The 17,739-nt window shown below is 34.3% G+C and overlaps 4 protein-coding genes and 1 long non-coding RNA gene across 5 annotated transcripts; 4 read left to right on the top strand and 1 right to left on the bottom strand.

The window, feature by feature from the left end:
- Positions 1-103: 103 nt before the first annotated feature.
- LOC123308546 lies at positions 104-1,693 on the top strand. The gene is made up of 2 exons (XM_044891258.1): positions 104-1,524; positions 1,592-1,693. The coding sequence occupies exons 1-2, from the start codon at positions 509-511 to the stop codon at positions 1,605-1,607; spliced, it is 1,032 nt and encodes a 343-aa protein (XP_044747193.1). The 5' UTR covers positions 104-508; the 3' UTR covers positions 1,608-1,693.
- Positions 1,694-2,014: 321 nt separating this feature from the next.
- On the top strand, positions 2,015-2,711 carry LOC123308556. Its single transcript, XR_006537143.1, has 2 exons — positions 2,015-2,375; positions 2,618-2,711. It is a non-coding gene; the product is annotated as an uncharacterized LOC123308556 (long non-coding RNA).
- A 1,946-nt stretch (positions 2,712-4,657) lies between these two features.
- LOC123308521 (zinc finger protein 142-like) lies at positions 4,658-7,680 on the top strand. The gene is made up of 3 exons (XM_044891216.1): positions 4,658-4,715; positions 5,012-5,054; positions 5,137-7,680. The coding sequence occupies exons 1-3, from the start codon at positions 4,712-4,714 to the stop codon at positions 6,911-6,913; spliced, it is 1,824 nt and encodes a 607-aa protein (XP_044747151.1). The 5' UTR covers positions 4,658-4,711; the 3' UTR covers positions 6,914-7,680.
- Positions 7,681-8,661: 981 nt separating this feature from the next.
- Positions 8,662-11,513, top strand: LOC123308517 (zinc finger protein 142-like). Its single transcript, XM_044891210.1, has 2 exons — positions 8,662-8,812; positions 8,895-11,513. The coding sequence occupies exons 1-2, from the start codon at positions 8,766-8,768 to the stop codon at positions 11,152-11,154; spliced, it is 2,307 nt and encodes a 768-aa protein (XP_044747145.1). The 5' UTR covers positions 8,662-8,765; the 3' UTR covers positions 11,155-11,513.
- Positions 11,514-15,197: 3,684 nt separating this feature from the next.
- LOC123308534 (zinc finger Y-chromosomal protein-like) lies at positions 15,198-17,068 on the bottom strand. The gene is made up of 2 exons (XM_044891241.1): positions 16,925-17,068; positions 15,198-16,837 (listed from the first exon to the last, which is right to left on the bottom strand). Exons 1-2 carry the CDS (start codon positions 16,972-16,974, stop codon positions 15,517-15,519), a joined length of 1,371 nt encoding a protein of 456 aa, XP_044747176.1. The 5' UTR covers positions 16,975-17,068; the 3' UTR covers positions 15,198-15,516.
- Between the last annotated feature and the right edge of the window lie 671 nt (positions 17,069-17,739).

Here is a 17,739-nt window from a genome sequence, read left to right as displayed (position 1 = left end):
TTATTCAATATACAAAGACAACAAACAAAAAATTGGGTAGAAAAAACTGTGGTACAAAAACTTACCAAGTTCAATTTGTCTGATATAAAAGTTTAAAAAAAAAATCTTTAATATTGTCAAGGAAAGGAACATAAACAAGCTTAGAAAACTATGTAATTCATGTAATTTCTTGTGTGGGAAAACAAGTGGTTATAAAGATTTCATCCATAATTTCACTAACATTAACTTGCCAAGAAATGTCGAGAACATCTTATCTCTAGGTCCTAACTTCGGCCTACCAGTTTATGACAGAAGAAACATCTCAATTCCGGTCATATTAAAAGATTTGGAAAATTGTGTACAGAGTCTAGATTTAGTTGACGAAGATAAGAATCTACTTAGGGCTAAAAACATCAATATAATAACAAATTTCTGGTATAAATTCCAACAAACAAACAAATCCTGTCCCATTCGAGATTGTTTTTATGAAGCTAAGACTTTTCTTAGAGACCATCCAAACCTGTTAGTGATGAGGTCTGATAAGGGAAACTCAACAGTGGTCATGTTAAAGAGTGAATATAGGGAATATATGTATAATTTATTGGCTGACATTTTAGTATACAAAAAGCTGAAAACAGATCCAACCCTAAGGCTGGAAAGACGAGCTAATCAACTAATCAACGAATTAAAAATAGCATTAATAGTTGATGAAATTACTGCCCAACATATGAAACAACATAATTCAGTTCCTCCAAAATTGTATGGTCTAAGAAAAACACATAAACAGGAGCTCTGTATCAGGCCTATAGTTAGTTGCTTGGGTGCACCTTCGTATCACATATCACAATTTGTTCACAATATCCTATCTATGGTGAATTCGACATCACCCTATACAATAAAAAACTCGTATGAATTTGTGTCATTCAGTGAAACTATTGTTCTTCCGAAAGGCTTCATGCTGTACTCATTAGATGTGGTCTCGTTATTCACCAACATCCCTAGAGATCTAGTGCTTTCACTAATAAAAGAAAAATGGCTTTTTATTTCAGCATACACAGACATGCCAAAAAACTTGTTTATAGATATAATAGCTTATATATATGATTCTAGCTATTTCCAATTTGAGGGTGAATTTTACCAGCAAATCGATGGTTCTGCTATGGGAAATCCAGCTAGTCCGTCCTTGGCTAATTTTATTATGACATATCTGATTGAAAAGGTCCTACAAAAACTTAAATTTATCGTTGTTTTCATCAAACTTTATGTAGATGACACAATCACAGCCATACCTTCGGATAAAGCTGATGAACTTTTATCAGAATTCAATTCATATCATCCACGTATTAAATTCACCATAGAAAAAGAGAAAGATGGAGAGCTACCTTTTTTAGACATAAAGGTGGTTCGTGGTGAAGATGGCAGTTTGCTTACAAAATGGTATGTAAAACCCACTAACTCTGGCCGGTTAGTCAATTTTCATTCAGAAACTTCTAGGTCTTATAAAGTGGGCAGCATTAAAAACCTTATTTATCGATCAACACACCTCAGCTCAAAAATATATTATAAAGAAAACATGAAAAAGATCAAAGAAATTCTAATAATTAATAATTACCCAACAACATTCGTGAATAAAATAATAAATGAATATAATCCATTAAACCCTAGAATTAACGAAACCCTTAGCTCAGAAGATCAAGTAAAAAGATACTTCAAGTTTCCCTATATATCAGGCCTGAGTCATAACATTGCTCATTCAATAAAACAGAAATCTAAAACTACAGAGCTCGTTTTTTATAACCTTTTGACGACGCAGATTCTTTTCTCGAAACTTAAAGATCCAACCCCTAACATCAACCGTTCAAGTATTGTATATAAAATACCATGTTTGGGGTGCAATAAATGTTACGTGGGACAGACGAGACAACTGCTGAAGACGAGAATCAGGCAGCACAAATATGACTGTGATGATAGGTTCCGGGATAAAGACAGTTCTACAGCTTTAGCTTCCCATAGATTTGCGGAAAGTCATAATTTTGATTTTGACAATGTAGAAATACTTGATTATGAAAGTAATTGGAAGAAAAGAAACATTAGCGAGATGATTCATATTAGATTAAATAACACGGTAAACCACAGAACTGACACCCAAGATTTGAGTCAATTATACACAAATTTATTGTTTCTTTGTCGTGATTCCCGTATTCCGATATGAAAATTATTCATATGTCTATAGTGTCTGCGCGTAATAACACCTGTTCTCGATTGTTTAATCAATTAATTTCGATGGTAGTTGTAGCTGTTTTTCCATGTTTGGGATGAAATTTGACAAAGCTTGGATGCAATTTTTCCGAATCTTAATGTTAACAACAACTTTTATATCAGACAAATTGAACTTGGTAAGTTTTTGTACCACAGTTTTTTCTACCCAATTTTTTGTTTGTTGTCTTTGTATATTGAATAAATGTTTATCTAGTCATCGTATTTATTATTCGATATTTATTATTTTGTGTATAATGTTTTCATCTATATCACATAAGTTTTTAGTATTTAATTATGCAATTTATCGTTGTTTGTTAGCCGTCATTATTCTTGTTTTTTACTGGATTGTACTGATTAATTTCTTGTATCTCCATTGTAGCCTTGAAAAAGTTCGAATATACGGACGAAACGTCGGCATTTAGTTCAGCAGTCTTGTTCTTCACTACCTGTCCTAATTCCTATTAAAGTACTCAGCATGAATAACCAAGGACGTGATTCCTACTTCACTAATTTGTGTGTTGACAATTAATGTCAGACAAAAAGCGACAATTCCAGAAGATTTTCAAAAGTAGATTTTTTCGTCTGATGAAGGAGTCTGATATAGACTCCGAAACGTTACGAAGAATTATAGTTTCAACGTTATTTATTTTGAGTTCATTGTCAGGCAACAATTTTTTCTAGTCAATTTGCTCCTGACAAATTAGTGCAAGAATTCACGCAGGAGCAAATCGTTGATTTCATTTTTAATTAATTTTGTTTCAGAGATTGGGAGTGAAAGCCCTAAAAGGTTTGTGAAGAGACTCATTCTGCAAGTACGTATCGAGTGAGAAAGATCAACTTGAGCAACATGTAAAATCTGTTCATTTGGAAGCTAAAGTACCCAAGTGTCATCTATGTGATTTTGTAGCAAGTACAGAAAATGACCTTCAAAACCATGTCGACTCTGTTCATTGATAGTGTATTTAAATACACACGGCATACACATATTATAGCCTTTCAGAGACAACAAACAGCCAAGTACAGAAGTACAAGTCTTTACCAAATTATATCTGTATTATGCTATACAACCATCTGCCCAGTAAAGTTAAATTGATGTATGGTTTTTTCAAGGAGAAGTCAAGTCCCTATTACTCAATAGGTGTGAGATAATTAATCTTGTAATATTTAGGTGTATATCAATTGCTTATGGGATGTCCTATACATTTGTAAATGTCTAAAAGGATAAATAAACTAAACTAATTTCAAAGGATCTTTATTCAGTTATACCAATGGAATTCCTTTCTAATAATAATTAAACGCAAGTACTACTTGTGTGAATATACTGAAAAATTAAAAAATTTCGGACAATGAAAAACAAGTGATATCATTTCATTTATTTGAAAATACAACTAATATTCTCAACAGTTTGTTTTTACTATACAGGGTGTCCCAGAACTAGTGAATCAAACGTCACAAACGATAGAGTAGATCAAATACTATCGAATGACACCAACATTAGTTGAGCGAAAACGAAAAAACCTAAGCTAAAGTTGCCGATTTTCGAACTATTTTTTCAATCACAAGGCAAATTTGTGATTGAGGATAGCGTTTTTCTCCCATATTATCACCCCTATAGAGGGGTTTTATTCTGAGTAATAAAAATCATGTAGAAAAAAAAATTGTTTTAATTTACATTTACTTAGGTTATCTATTAACTACTTAAAATAATTACAATTAGGGGAGATAAAACAATAATCTTAGTTCGATATAATTTAAAATCGATATCCTTTTTCACAAACTGGCCCTGTGATCGAGAAAAATAGTTCGAAAATCGGTATTTTAATAAAATTCTGATTATTTTGGAAACGGTATATTTTCGTTGAACTAAGGTTGGCGTCATTCGATAATATTTGGTCTACTCTATCGTGGTGTGACGTTGGATTCACTAGTTTTGGGACATTCTGTATACAGGGTGATTCATAACTATTGGGACATAGGCTAAGGGCAGATTGTTTGGACCAAAATATGGCGATAGGACCTAATATACCTTAATATAATATTGCTGTGGAAAAAGATAGAGGGCGTTAAAGTGGAATTTTTTATAAGGGGACAGAATAATATTATACCAGAGACAAACTGTCTCTGCTTAAGGTAAGTTCGTTTAATTCATCAATTCTCAAGCTTTGTTTCTATGGGCGCTAATTACAGGCACAGAACCATAGAGAAAGGGAGACTCTGCACAGAACATTTTTTTTTATCTGTGTTGTCTCTGGTTGCGTTCACAAACTTACTCTGAGTAAGCTCTGATTACCCGAAGCGTTCACAAACGTACTTTTAGTTCCTCAGAGTATGCTCTCTGAGCATGACCATACTCATACTCTACTCTCGGAGTAAGTTTATGAACACACCCTCTACTTCTATGAATTGACAGTGATTTCTGTGTTTACGTTTATTCAGATTTTCAGTGTTTTTGATAAATAAATAAAGAATTATTATGGGTGATTTTAGTCACCCATAATAGTTTAAATCACAGATTGCAGACAGAGACAAAAGTTTCTGTCATAAAGTAAGTAAATAAGTTGTGTTCTGTGGTTTCTGTTACAGATTCTGGAAACTATGTTTCTATGGGCGCTAATTACAGGCACAGAACTTTTTTTTTGTTATGTAATCTGTGTTGTTTCTACTTCTATGAATTGACCAGAGACTTTCTCTATGGAATTGACAGTGATTTCTGTGTTTACCAGTTTTTTCAGATTTTCGGTGTTTTTGATAAATAAATAAAGAATTATTATGGGTGATTTTAGTCTTAAAATTGAAGGAAAGATTGGCGTTGATGAGTGGGTATTTATGTTTATGATGTTTCCATTTCCCTCTGCCTATTTTGTTCACTTGGTTCTCAAAAAACCCAATTTCTTTCAGTGTAAAGTTAGAAGAAAAATTAGGAGTCATTGACGTTTCTGAACAATTCATAGATGAAAAAGGAGTTCATGAAAGGGAAGAATATGTTTTCAAGACAGAAGAAAGTTGCTCTAACAACCCAGTTACAGAAGACGATGCTTTCAGTTTTGAAGATCACAGAGAAGATTCCATAAATTCTGATCATTTGGATATTGAGGATCACAGCTGTGAATATGCGTCAAGAGAAAAATGTGAACTTGATGCACAATTGAAATCTGTTGATTTGAAAATTAAGTATCACAAGTGTGATTTATGTGACTTTTTCTCGAGAAGAAAAGGTAATCTTCAGAGTCATATCAACTCTATTCATCTGAAGATAAAGAATCACAAATGTCACATGTGTGACTATGCAGCGAGTGTGAAACGTAAACTTGATACACATGTCAAGTCTGTTCATTTGAAAATTAAGGATCAAAAGTGTCATCTATGTGACTTTGCCACGTTTCGAAAAAGCACACTTCAGGCTCATATCAAATCTATTCATTTAAAATTGAGGAATTACAAATGCCACATGTGTGAATATGCAGCGAGCGATAAACGTACACTTGATGTACATCTGAAATCTGTTCATTTGGATATTAAGGATCAAAAGTGTCACTTATGTGACTTTGTCACAAGTAGAAAGAGCAAACTTCAACGTCATATCAAGTCTATTCATCTGAAGATAAAAAATCACAAATGCCACTTGTGCGAATATGCTGCGAGTGAAAAACAAAAACTCGATTTACACGTGAAAACTGTTCATATGAAAATTAAGGATCACAAGTGTCACCTATGTGACTATGCCACAAATGAAAAACACAAAATTCAAGATCATATCAATTCTTTTCATTTGAACATAAAGGACCACAAATGCGAAATGTGTGAATATGCGTCGAGTGAGAAACGTAAACTGGATGCACATGTGAAATCTATCCATTTGAAAATTAAGAATCACAAGTGTGACTTATGTGATTTTGCCACAACGGGAAAAGGCACACTTCGAGTACATATAAACTCCGTTCATTTGAAAATTAAGGATCACAAGTGTCACATGTGTGATTATGCTGCGAGTACAAAATATTCACTTCAAATGCATGTAAAAACTGTTCATTTGAATATCAAGGACCACAAGTGTAATTTTTGTGATTACGCCACTAGTACGAAAGAATACCTTAACAATCATGTTAATTTCGTTCATTTGAATATCAAAAAGTTTAAATGTGATCTGTGTGATTATGCTGCAAATCTCAAAGTGGTACTTGATCAGCACGTCAAAACTGTACATTTGAAAATTAAGGATCGCAAGTGTCACTTGTGTGACTATGCTGCGAGTACTAAAAGTAGGCTTGAGATACATGTGAACAGTGTTCATTTGAATATCAAGAAGCACAAGTGCGACTTGTGTGATTATGCCGCGAATGATAAACATATTATCGAACAACATGTGAAATCCGTTCATTTGAATATTAAGGAGCAGTGCCATTTATGCGAGTACGCTGCAGGTAGCAAGCATAAACTCCAGAGGCATATCAACTCTGTTCATTTGAAAATTAAGGATCACAAATGCCACTTGTGTGAATATGCAGCGAGTGAGAAACGTAAACTTGATATACACATAAAAACCGTACATTTAAAAATCAAAGAATACAAATGTGAGCTGTGTGAGTACGTTGCAAGTAGAAAAGACACCCTTCAGAATCACATCAAGAATATTCATTCGAGAACAGAGAATCTCGAGTGCTCAATGTGCATCTAGTGACAAGCATCAACTTGAGCAACATGTAAAATCTGTCCATTTGAAAATTAAAGAACAGTACCATTTGTGCGAGTATGCTGCATGTAACAAACACAGTCTCCAGAGGCATATCAACACTGTTCATCTGAAGATACGGAATCACAGTTGCACCATGTGTGAATATGCTGCGAGTGAGAAAGGCAAACTCGATATACACATAAAAACGGTACATTTGAAAATCAAAGAATACAAATGTGACCTGTGCGAGTATGTTGCAAGTAGAAAAAGCACAATTCAAAATCATAGCCAGATTGTTCATTTGACAGCAAAGAGTCACGAGTGCTCATTCTGCAAGTAAGTATCGAGTGAGAAAGATCAACTTGAGCAACATGTAAAATCTGTTCATTTGGAAGCTAAAGTACCCAAGTGTCATCTATGTGATTTTGTAGCAAGTACAGAAAATGACCTTCAAAACCATGTCGACTCTGTTCATTCATAGTGAACTTAAATACACACGGCATACACATATTATAGCCTTTCAGAGACAACAAACAGCCAAGTACAGAAGTACAAGTCTTTACCAAATTATATCTGTATTATGCTATACAACCATCTGCCCAGTAAAGTTAAATTGATGTATGGTTTTTTCAAGGAGAAGTCAAGTCCCTATTACTCAATAGGTGTGAGATAATTAATCTTGTAATATTTAGGTGTATATCAATTGCTTATGGGACGTCCTATACATTTGTAAATGTCTAAAAGGATAAATAAACTAAACTAATTTCAAAGGATCTTTATTCAGTTATACCAATGGAATTCCTTTCTAATAATAATTAAACGCAAGTACTACTTGTGTGAATATACTGAAAAATTAAAAAATTTCGGACAATGAAAAACAAGTGATATCATTTCATTTATTTGAAAATACAACTAATATTCTCAACAGTTTGTTTTTACTATACAGGGTGTCCCAGAACTAGTGAATCAAACGTCACAAACGATAGAGTAGATCAAATACTATCGAATGACACCAACATTAGTTGAGCGAAAACGAAAAAACCTAAGCTAAAGTTGCCGATATTCGAACTATTTTTTCAATCACAAGGCAAATTTGTGATTGAGGATAGCGTTTTTCTCCCATATTATCACCCCTATAGAGGGGGTTTATTCTGAGTAATAAAAATCATGTAGAAAAAAAAATTGTTTTAATTTACATTTACTTAGGTTATCTATTAACTACTTAAAATAATTACAATTAGGGGAGATAAAACAATAATCTTAGTTCGATATAATTTAAAATCGATATCCTTTTTCACAAACTGGCCCTGTGATCGAGAAAAATAGTTCGAAAATCGGTATTTTAATAAAATTCTGATTATTTTGGAAACGGTATATTTTCGTTGAACTAAGGTTGGCGTCATTCGATAATATTTGGTCTACTCTATCGTGGTGTGACGTTGGATTCACTAGTTTTGGGACATCCTGTATACAGGGTGATTCATAACTATTGGGACATAGGCTAAGGGCAGATTGTTTGGACCAAAATATGGCGATAGGACCTAATATACCTTAATATAATATTGCTGTAGAAAAAGATAGAGGGCGTTAAAGTGGAATTTTTTATAAGGGGACAGAATAATATTATACCAGAGACAAACTGTCTCTGCTTAAGGTAAGTTCGTTTAATTCATCAATACTCAAGCTCTGTTTCTATGGGCGCTAATTACAGGCACAGAACCATAGAGAAAGGGAGACTCTGCACAGAACATTTTTTTTTATCTGTGTTGTCTCTACTTCTATGAATTGACAGTGATTTCTGTGTTTACGTTTATTCAGATTTTCAGTGTTTTTGATAAATAAATAAAGAATTATTATGGGTGATTTTAGTCTTAAAATTGAAGGAAAGATTGGCGTTGATGAGTGGGTATTTATGTTTATGATGTTTCCATTTCCCTCTGCCTATTTTGTTCACTTGGTTCTCAAAAAACCCAATTTCTTTCAGTGTAAAGTTAGAAGAAAAATTAGGAGTCATTGACGTTTCTGAACAATTTATAGATGAAAAAGGAGTTCATGAAAGGGAAGAATATGTTTTCAAGAAAGAAGAAAGTTGCTCTAACAACCCAGTTACAGAAGACGATTCTTTCAGTTTTGAAGATCACAGGGAAAATTCCATAAATTCTGATCATTTGGATATTGAGAATCACAGCTGTGAATATGCATCAGGGGAAAAATGTGAACTTGATGCACAATCGAAATCTGTTAATTCGAAAATTAAGTATCACAAGTGTAATTTATGTGACTTTTTCTCAAGAAGAAAAGGTAATCTTCAAAGTCATATCAACTCTATTCATTTGAATATAAAGAATCACAAATGCCACATGTGTGAATATGGAGCGAGTGTGAAACGTAAACTTGATACACATGTCAAGTCTGTTCATTTGAAAATTAAGGATCAAAAATGTCATCTATGTGACTTTGCCACGTTTCGAAAAAGCACACTTCAGGCTCATATCAAATCTATTCATTTGAAATTGAGGAATTACAAATGCCACATGTGTGAATATGCAGCGAGCGATAAACGTACCCTTGATGTACATCTAAAATCTGTTCATTTGGATATTAAGGATCAAAAGTGTCACTTATGTGACTTTGTCACAAGTAGAAAGAGCAAACTTCAACGTCATATCAAGTCTATTCATCTGAAGATAAAAAATCACAAATGCCACATGTGCGAATATGCTGCAAGTGAAAAACAAAAACTTGATTTACACGTGAAAACTGTTCATTTGAAAATTAAGGATCACATGTGTCACCTATGTGACTATGCCACAAATGAAAAACACAAAATTCAAGATCATATCAATTCTTTTCATTTGAACATAAAGGACCACAAATGTGAAATGTGTGAATATGCCGCGAGTGAGAAACGTAAACTGGATGCACATGTGAAATCTATCCATTTGAAAATTAAGAATCACAAGTGTGACTTATGTGATTTTGCCACAACGGGAAAAGGCACACTTCGAGTACATATAAACTCCGTTCATTTGAAAATTAAGGATCACAAGTGTCACATGTGTGATTATGCTGCGAGTACAAAATATTCACTTCAAATGCATGTAAAAACTGTTCATTTGAATATCAAGGACCACAAGTGTAATTTTTGTGATTACGCCACTAGTACGAAAGAATACCTTAACAATCATGTTAATTTCGTTCATTTGAATATCAAAAAGTTTAAATGTGATCTGTGTGATTATGCTGCAAATCTCAAAGTGGTACTTGATCAGCACGTCAAAACTGTACATTTGAAAATTAAGGATCGCAAGTGTCACTTGTGTGACTATGCTGCGAGTACTAAAAGTAGGCTTGAGATACATGTGAACAGTGTTCATTTGAATATCAAGAAGCACAAGTGCGACTTGTGTGATTATGCCGCGAATGATAAACATATAATCGAACAACATGTGAAATCCGTTCATTTGAATATTAAGGAGCAGTGCCATTTATGCGAGTACGCTGCAGGTAGCAAGCATACTCTCCAGAGGCATATCAACTCTGTTCATTTGAAAATTAAGGATCACAAATGCCACTTGTGTGAATATGCAGCGAGTGAGAAACGTAAACTGGATATACACATAAAAACAGTACATTTGAAAATCAAGGAATACAAATGTGAGCTGTGTGAGTACGTTGCAAGTAGAAAAGACACCCTTCAGAATCACATCAAGAGTATTCATTCGAGAACGGAGAATCTTGAGTGCTCAATGTGCGAATATGCATCTAGTGACAAACATCAACTTGAGCAACATATAAAATCTGTCCATTGGAAAATTAAAGAACAGTGCCATTTATGCGAGTACGCTGCAGGTAACAAACACACTCTCCAGAGGCATATCAACACTGTTCATCTGAAGATACGGAATCACAGTTGCACCATGTGTGAATATGCTGCGAGTGAGAAAGGCAAACTCGATATACACATAAAAACGGTACATTTGAAAATCAAAGAATACAAATGTGACCTGTGCGAGTATGTTGCAAGTAGAAAAAGCACAATTCAAAATCATAGCCAGACTGTTCATTTGACAGCAAAGAGTCACGAGTGCTCATTTTGCGAGTACGTATCGAGTGAGAAAGATCAACTTGAGCAACATGTAAAATCTGTTCATTTGGAAGTTAAGGTACCCAAGTGTCATCTATGTGATTTTGTAGCAAGTGCAGAAAATGACCTTCAAAACCATGTAGACTCTGTTCATTGATAGTGAATTGGTATCCTTCCTTCTACATTTTCAATTGCCTTATTTATGTCCATCTCCACCCAAGTAAATATAAAAGATGTTCTGATTTTCATAAGTAGGCAACACGGCATACACATATTATAGCCTTTCGGGGACATCAAGGAGCCTAGTACGAGTCTTCACCAAATTAAATGGGTATCACGCTATACAACCATCTGCCCTGTAAATTTAAATCTATGTATGGAGGTTTTTTCGAGAGAGAAGTCAAGTCCTTATCACTCAATAGTTGTGAGATAATTATTTTAAAATATTCAGTTGTATATCAATTGTTTTCCTTTTTTAAGGGACTTTGTAAATGTAAAGGATTAATAAACTGAAGTAATTTCAAAGGATCTTTATTCAGTTTTACCAATAGATTTCCTTTCTAATAATAATTAAACGCAAGTACTACTTGTGTGAATATACTGTGAATGAAAAAATTTTCGACAATGAAAAACAAGTGCTGTCTATGTCATTTCATTTATTTGAAAATACAACTAATATTCTCAACAGAAGGCTAAGGGCAGATTGTTTGGACCAAAATATGGCGATAGGACCTAATACACCTTAATAAAATATTGCTGTGGAAAAAGATAGAGGGCGTTGAAGTTGAATTTTTTATAAGGGGGCAATAATATTTTCTTCGAAGTTCGAAAGTCTTTTATTAAAAGAATTAGAAAAGGCATAGAAGTCGGAGGAGGGCACGAAGAACATTTAATTTAAGTTTATTCTTTTTATGTTACATTGTTTTTAATTATGCTTTATCGTCGAAATAAATAAATAAATCGTTACTTTAAATCCCCTTCCGATGCTCCGAACTGTTCAATGTGTGTTTCTTAAAAGCGGATGAAAAAATATACAGTGAAATTATTAGCAAAAAACGAAAAAAAAAATTCAACTTTAACGCCCTCTATCTTTTTCCAAAACAATATATTATTGAGGGTATATTTGGTCCTATCGCCATGTTTTGGTCCAAACAATCTGCCCTTAGCCTATGTCCCAATAGTTATGAATCACCCTGTATAGTTGGCTCGAAATCGAATTTTCAAAATTATTAATTTTACAATCCAAAGAATTTTTGATATGGGCTGGGCATGCTGTTAAAAGTTGTCAAACTGGCGTATATGGGACTCTTCCTTTGACTTTCTGTTTTTGCTCTATACGGGGTGTTTTCAAAGGTGAGGTTTTTTTTCGACAGAAGGTATGTTAAAAATTGGAGGAATTTTTAACCCACCTCTACCACTCGATGCACATCTCTAGCAACTCAGTGACTACGTTTATCGTTACATGCTTCTGTGAACGTAACCTTTAAATCGCTGTCAATCAGCTGTTCAAAAAAAAACCGGTGGAACCTATTGAATCTGCTCAATTTAATTCATTCTCTTTAGCATAGACATAGATTTTTACCAAAAAAACACTACAAGTGCCATGAAAACACCACTTCATTTTCAAATACTTATTTAAGAATATTTCGAGAACTAATGCATAAAATGGAAAAACAATTACTGTGCTGGAATCAGTATAAAAATACCTTTCAAATGAGGTATCACTCACCCCATCTTCCCTATTCAAAAATTGGGGGTGAGGGTTGTAGTAGCAAGGGTTGAAGCGCTATGCCCTCGAAACAGAAATCGACCTGTTTGAGCATTTCTATCGAAAAAATTTATTTCGTCTGTAATCTCGTCTGTTTCGTTTTCAAATGGCCACCCTGTATTTTGAACTCTTCAACAGATTTTGACTCTTGATAATAATAATAATAACTGAACTTTTTTGCTTACAAGCAAAGGGCAATCGACCTGAGGTCCTTCAGACCGATTTATACACATCAAGAGTGTAGCAAAAAAAAATTATTCATATATATCATATTGTTGCAATGTATGAGTATAAGCGGTTTGGGTGGATACTCTTAATATGATTATTTATTACTATAATTTCAATTCACGAAGTAAATGGCGTGATGCAGTTCAAAGTTATCATTAAAATTTCGTAATTTTTCTCTATTATCAATATTTTTTTAAAATGTGTGAAAGCTTTCGAAAGAGTGTACAACAGATACCTGGATAGTACCAGCTCCCCATTCTGATGTTAATCCCAACAAAGGTAGGTTCGAGTGCTATTCCAGCGTGTCTTTTTTTCTTTTTTTTTTTAAGGATCAAAACTAACTGGTATTCTGTCTACGATCGTGAGCATTTTTTTTTTGAAAATTTAAAATGGCCAATAACATTTATTTCCCCAGGCACCCATTCCATCAATTTTCTTGGATAGCCATCTGAAATTTTCGAAAAAAAAACAGGAACACGCTTCGTCGTAATCAGAATATCGGTTCATTTTGATCGTTGGAGGTGGGGTTCTAGGGCTGTCAGAATGAAACAAACTTTTTCTGAGTACATCTCAGAGACAACTGTCTCTGGTACATCTGATACTTTCCTCTATCCATCAATTTATTGGCCGGCTAGTTTGAACTTGAAAAATGAGAAATATGCTCTTTATCGTAGATTGAATAGTTCATGTTGATACTCTGAGCTCTAGTATGAACAAAAAATTATGTTAAGATATTTTAAGTCATCCCATGTACTCTAGCCGTCAATTTCCTTATCTGGTTATTTTGAACTGACTTTTCTTCTGGAGAAGGAATCCTTAAAACATTTTGTGAAAACTTTATGACCCACATGGTACAGCATGACCTTTAAAAAAATATTTCTTCTTGCTCTGCAAACCAGACCTCCCCAGCTTTTATTACCTCCTCGTTGCAAGAAAATTTACGGCCTTTTAAACTTTTTTTCAGTTGAGGAAAGGGATGATAGTCGGATGGAGCCAAATCTGGTGAATAAGGGGGGTGTTCTAGTAATTCAAACCCTGAATCACGAATTTTTTGCATGGCAACATGAGATTTGTGTGCAGGGGCGTTGTCATGCAAAAACGAAACACCTTTGGATAGCTTTCCGCGTCTTTTCTCTTTAATTTTTTCCCGTAGAGTGGTCAGTAATATCGAATAGTAATCTCCGGTTATTCTTCTACCCTTATCCAAAGAGTCAAACTGAAGCAAGAACTTTTCTAGCAGATTTTTGGACACGAAACTTCTTAGGTCTTGGAGAACCAGAGTGTCGCCATTCCATCGATTGTTGCTTTGTTTCTGGATCGTAGAAATGTACCCAAGTCTCATCCATAGTAACAATTCGGTTTAAGAAGTCTACATCGTTTTCAAATCGAGCACAGATCGAATGCGATGCTTCTACTCTTGCACGCTTAGGGTCAACATTCAAACATTTGGGGATCCATTTTGCAGCAATTTTTGTCATGTCCAAATTGACGTGAACTATATGATGAACGCGTTCATATGAAATATTCAGTGCTTCAGATATCCGTTTTAAGCCAATTCGACGGTCTGATAAAATCATGCCATGAACTGCATCGATATTTTCGGGGACTGACACAGAAACTGGCCTTTCCGATCGGTCATCATCTTCAATGGAAAATTTACCTGTTTTGAAGCTTGCAGTCCAATTTTTCACAGTCGCATACGAAGGGCATTTATCGCCAAGGGTATTAAGCATATCTTCGTAAATCCGCGCACCTCTTAACCCTTTTAAATACAGGTACTTGATGATGGCTCGATACTCCAATTTTTCGATTTTCACAATTTCGGTGGACATCTTCTTTCTTTCAATTTATTGCGTAACTCTGGTTTACTTTTTGACCTCAAACTTCACACTGACACTTCAATTAGTTATTGTTCGTTGTTATGGTAACGCAATATTTTTTTTATGCATGGAACCGGTCTAAGCCAACTAGATATCAATACATCCTTGTATAAGAGATAAGGCAAAATCCTCAAATACAATTTTGTGGAGCTCTAAAAGCTCTATAAAAAAAATCCCTGATGGCATAAACATAACAAACCTTCAAGGATAACCGACCATAACCAATTTTAACATTTTCAATTCAATCCAATATTGTGTTTCATTTGCAGATGGTCTTTATATAACTCCCCAACCACATGTCCGATTTTGATGACAATTTCACAATAGTGTAGAGAATTTATTCGAGTATAGGTTTTCGTACAAAATATCGATTTGTATCATGAACAAGTCAAATCTTTTATTTTTAAATGAACACATTTTTCACATAGATCAAGTTCACATTTTTCCTTAGATCCATATTGAATAAACAGAGTTGACTAGCTTCATAAGGCTGTTTATTCCACATGTAATATACTCACATAGATAGCACTTGCTTTCTATTTTAAAATTTTTTTTTTTATGGCAGTTTATCACACGAATAGACCTTGTGTTTCATCATAATTAGAATTACTGCACCGAGTTCAGAATGGACTTTTAGAATTCACTACGAGTGAACAGAATCAACATGGTTTCGAAGATCCTCTTCTGTACTTGTTACAAAATCACATAGATGACACATGGGTACCTTAACTTTCAAATGAACGAATTTGACATGTTGATCAAGTTGATGTTTCTCGCTGGACGCGTACTCGCACAACGAGCACTCGTGATTCTTCGCTGTCAAATGAACAGATTTTAGATGCTGCTCCAGTCCGCCTTTCTCACTCGCTGCAAATTCACACCTTGAGCACTTGTAATTCTTTAGTCCCAAATGAACAGAGTTGACATGGTTTTGAAGGATTTGTTTCCTATTTGTAGCATACTCGCATAGGTGGCATTTGTATGGCTTGATTTTCAAATGAACACTTTTTATATGTGCATCGAGGTTACTTTTCTCACCCGCAGCGTATTCACACATGTGACACTTGTGATTCTTAATTTTAAAATGGACAGAGTTGATATGATGTTGAAGACTATCTTTTCTACTTGTGACGTACTCACACAAACGACATTTGTGCTCTTTAATCTTCAAATGAATTGATTTCACATGCACCCCAAGCAGTCTTTTCTCACTCGCAGCGTAATCACAGAAGGAACACTTGTGATCCTTGATTTTCAAATGAATGGATTTTACATGATTTTCAAGCTTACTTTTCGAACTGGAAGCATAATCACAAAAGGAACACTTGTGATCCTTAATTTTCAAATGAATAGATTTTTCGTGTAAGTCAATGGCACTCTTCTGAGTCGCAGCATAATCACAGAATTCACACTTGAACTTCTTGATATTCAAATGAACACGTTTAAGATGACTCGTAAGGTTTTCCTTGGTAGCTGAGACATAATCACAAAAATTACACTTGTGGTCTTTGATATTCAAATGAACAGTTTTTAGGTGTACATCAAGGATACGTTTTTCGCTCGCAGTATATTTACACATAGGGCATTTGTGCTTCCTCATTTTCAGATGAATCGAGTTGATATGTGCCTGAAGTCTGCTCTTTCTACTCGTGACATAGTCACACAAATGACATTTGCAGTCCTTGATTTTCAAATGTACAGATTTCACGTGTTCATCAAGTTTACTTTTATCAGTAGCTGCATATTCACATATGTCGCATTTGTGATTCTTAACATTCGATCGGACTAAATTTATGGGATCTTTCTTGTGATCTTTAAAACTGGCAGCATCGTCTTCTATAACTGGGGAGTTTGAGGGAGTTTCCTCTTTCTTGATTACATATTCTTCTCTTTCGTGAACTCCCTTTTCATCTCTAAATTGTTCAAAAACATCAATACCTCCCCAATTTTCTTCAAACTTAACACTGAAAGAAATTCGAGTATTTGAGTAAAGGGTAAAACATTTAAGATGAGTGAAAGGTAATGAAAACATCATGATTATAAATACTCACTCATCATAGCCATGTACCTCTTCTTTAATCTCAAAACTACATTCACCCATGTTAAATTTTTTTCCTCATTCTACCACAGCAAAAATAAAAATCTAAGAAAATAAACAATAACCAATAATAATTATGTCTATGATACGCACCACAGAACACTAATATACGCACATAGATCCTACTCTAATCCAATCCACAGATTACAGAGTAGATGCTCGAATCCATAGACATTGATTGAAGCACAGAAAACTTTAAGCGAATTTTGGCGCTGTAACCCATAGACATAGGTACAGAGACATGGACTGTGCCTTCCCTTTATATCTATGCATGAAATACGGTCAAAAAAAGTGACAGAGAGAAAAACACGTCGGGAATGCAGTTGTCTTTTTCTAGAATTTTGATTGGTCTACACTCACCTCTATGTGAACAAAAAAGAGAAAGGGGTGAACTCGCTGTTTAGACAAGTGAGATTCGGTAGTCAAATTCCGCGTGCGGTAACAGCGTCATTCGTGCTTTTTGTTGCCAGATTGTGCAGAAACCTTATATTAGAATCAGATTTTGATGATTATATTTTTATAGATAGAATTTTTTCATGAGGAATCTAATCAATCTGCGGAAACTTATATTTCAGTATTCAGTAGCTATAATTTTTTGAAATGTTCGTTAAATGCACTCAATTATAACAGCTGAATGTTTGTTCACTGTAATTAGTAATTAATTCGAATGTTTTTCTCAACAAATTGGGGTTTTGAGATAATTCATTGGAAAAATGTGCATAATTGATCAGTTTTGGCCAAAAATTTAATTGATTCATTTGGAGGTTA

Source organism: Coccinella septempunctata, chromosome 2, assembly GCF_907165205.1.
Source record: "Coccinella septempunctata chromosome 2, icCocSept1.1, whole genome shotgun sequence".
Taxonomy (NCBI): Eukaryota; Metazoa; Arthropoda; class Insecta; order Coleoptera; family Coccinellidae; genus Coccinella; species Coccinella septempunctata.
This window is presented reverse-complemented; position numbering and strand designations above follow the sequence as displayed.